Source organism: Clupea harengus, chromosome 15 (assembly GCF_900700415.2).
Source record: "Clupea harengus chromosome 15, Ch_v2.0.2, whole genome shotgun sequence".
Taxonomy (NCBI): Eukaryota; Metazoa; Chordata; class Actinopteri; order Clupeiformes; family Clupeidae; genus Clupea; species Clupea harengus.
Genome location: NC_045166.1, coordinates 20,815,375 through 20,817,874, shown reverse-complemented (window position 1 = coordinate 20,817,874; position 2,500 = coordinate 20,815,375). Strand labels below are relative to the sequence as shown.

The 2,500-nt window shown below is 47.0% G+C and overlaps 1 protein-coding gene across 5 annotated transcripts in view; it reads left to right on the top strand.

The window, feature by feature from the left end:
• The window catches only part of scml4 (Scm polycomb group protein like 4), a 37,136-nt gene that overhangs the window by 29,065 nt on the left and 5,571 nt on the right, over positions 1-2,500 (top strand). For all 5 annotated transcript variants that reach the window (XM_031582219.2, XM_031582218.2, XM_031582217.2 and 2 more), the window contains 2 exons: positions 948-1,148; positions 1,901-2,128. In XM_031582219.2, coding sequence (XP_031438079.1) covers positions 948-1,148; positions 1,901-2,128 — 429 coding nt within the window. The remainder of the gene's footprint in view (positions 1-947; positions 1,149-1,900; positions 2,129-2,500) is intronic.

Genomic DNA, 2,500 nt, shown 5'->3' with positions numbered 1-2,500 from the left:
GCTGGAGTGGTCATGACCTTTCCTCCAATAGGGAAGTTCAAGCTGGGGTCAAGGCAGCAGGCGAGGCCTGGGTGTTTGTTTGTTGACATGTGTTTAAGAGTTCCTCTGTGGCTTTAGTTGGGTTCACATGCGGATATTTGTTTGACTCAAATATTTATTTCCCCTCAGATTTCAGCTCTTAGTTCTTGTTCCAGGGTTACAATGTCTTCAATGTTCTTCTTTCTTTTTTCGTTTTCCTACTTGATCTCTATCCTTCTCTTCCCTGCACTCTTTACTTTCTCCTCTCCTATCTTTTCTGACACCCTCCCCCTCCTCTCTCTCTCTCTCTCTTCCTCTTTTCCATTTCCCTATTTCCAAACTCTCCCTTTCTCTCTCTCTGGATTGTTGCTATTTCTGCTTTTAACATGTTATGTGTGTGCTTTCATACAGCAGTTCTACTACCAACTAATTGACTTTGATGAAACCGTCTATTTCGATTTTGATTATTCATTGTCTGCTCCAAAATAAATAGTTCCACCCGGAGTGTTCAGCATCAAACGTTGCCAAGCAACACATATTGTCACCCTACAGCCAGTTTAAGTCAGAGAGGCTACTGTCTTCACATCACATGTTACTTTGTACATTCCCCCCACTTCATTTGGTCCCTGTCCTCACTCAGTAACTGTTAAATGTAACATTCAAAAATCGCTGCCTGCCATTCTGCTCTCTCGCTTTGAAAGAATGGAATGTTGACGTCGTACAATTCTACTATTAAAGTCTATCAAACACGGAGTGATCCTAGCGGTGAAGAGTCTGAGTGGGGTCGTGCCAGAATATCCCCAATTATGGAATCCCACAATCAGAAATGAACAAATTGTTTGAGCCGACATAACTGTTGTATATTTGTACACAGCCCACTGTAATAATGTTTAATAAATCTCTCTCTCTCTCTGTCTGTCTCTCTGTAGTGTGTATCTATGTGAATAAGCACGTGAACACCGGACCCAATCTGGATCGGCAGAAGGTTCTGAAGCTGCCGGACCACCTAGGCCCGGCCCGACCCTCGGTGGTGCTACAGCAGGCGGTCCAGGGCTGCATAGACAGCGCCTACCTGCAGAAGACCGTGTTTACCCTGCTCACACAGGGGTACGGAGGAGAGAAGATCTCAGGTAAATACACACACTCACACACACACACACTCTCACGTATGCACACACACACACACACACACGCACGCACGCACTTACGCATGCACACACACACAAACACACACACCCACACACACATGCACACTGCCTACCAGCAGAAGACAGTATTTACCCTGCTCACACAGGGGTACGGAGGAGAGAAGATCTCAGGTAAATACACACACACACACACACACACACTCACACGTATGCACACACACACACAAACACGCACGCACGCACGCACTTACGCATGCACACACACACAAACACACACACCCACACACACATGCACACTGCTTACCAGCAGAAGACAATATTTACCCTGCTCACACAGGGGTACGGAAAAGAGAAAAACTCAGATTTATACACACACACACACACACACACACACACACACACAGACACACACACACACACACACACACACACACACACACACATACCTATACACACATACCCATTCACTTAATGCATATGCATTAGTAGCCTTTTGCAAATGTCCACATTTTCAAACAAACAAACAAACAAACACCAACAGTTGCTCACTAACCCAGATACAAATGTGCTTGTTGTTTTGTTGTGTACATGTACGTGTCTGTGTGTGTGTGTGCGTGTGTGTCTGTGTATGTGTGTGCTTGTGCTTGTGTGTGTGTGTGTTTATGTGTGTGTGTGTGTGCGTGTGTGTGTTTGTGTGTGTGTGTGTGTGTGTGTGTGTGTGTTTGCTGCCACAGCCACCTTTGACGGTAAGCAGCACCTGTTGAGCCTGCCAGTGGTGAACAGCGTTGGCTACGTGCTGCGCTTCCTGAAGAAGCTCTGTCGCAGCCTCCTCTGTGAGAACCTCTTCAGCGACCAGCCCATCGCCCCTTCCTCCTCTGGCTCTTCGTCGTCCTCCTCCACCTCCTCCTCCTCGTCCCTCTCCTTTCACGCAGAAAAGCTGGGTGACGGACAGCCCAAGGCCAGTATGTGGAGAAAATGCATATTTTGAAGTTCTATTGTGTTCAGTTGTACTACCATTGTGAGAGGAATGATGTCTGTGTAAGTGTGTGTGTGTGTGTGTGTGTGTGTGTGTGTGTGTGTGTGTGTGTTTGTGTTGTGTGTTGGCTTGCCTGAAGTGCAGTATATGATGCAATTTCATTCCTTTGTTCCCCTGACTACTGTTTCTGTGGTGATAGAGCCCCCACCTAGAGCTAATGCGCTTCCCTCCCGAGTGTTAACCTCATACCCCGCATGTGTGTGAATTAGTGTGTGTGTGTGTGTGTGTGTGTGTGTGTGTTTGCGAGCATGTGTGCGCGTGTGCATGCAGGCGGGTGTGTTTGTGTGTATGTTTGTCT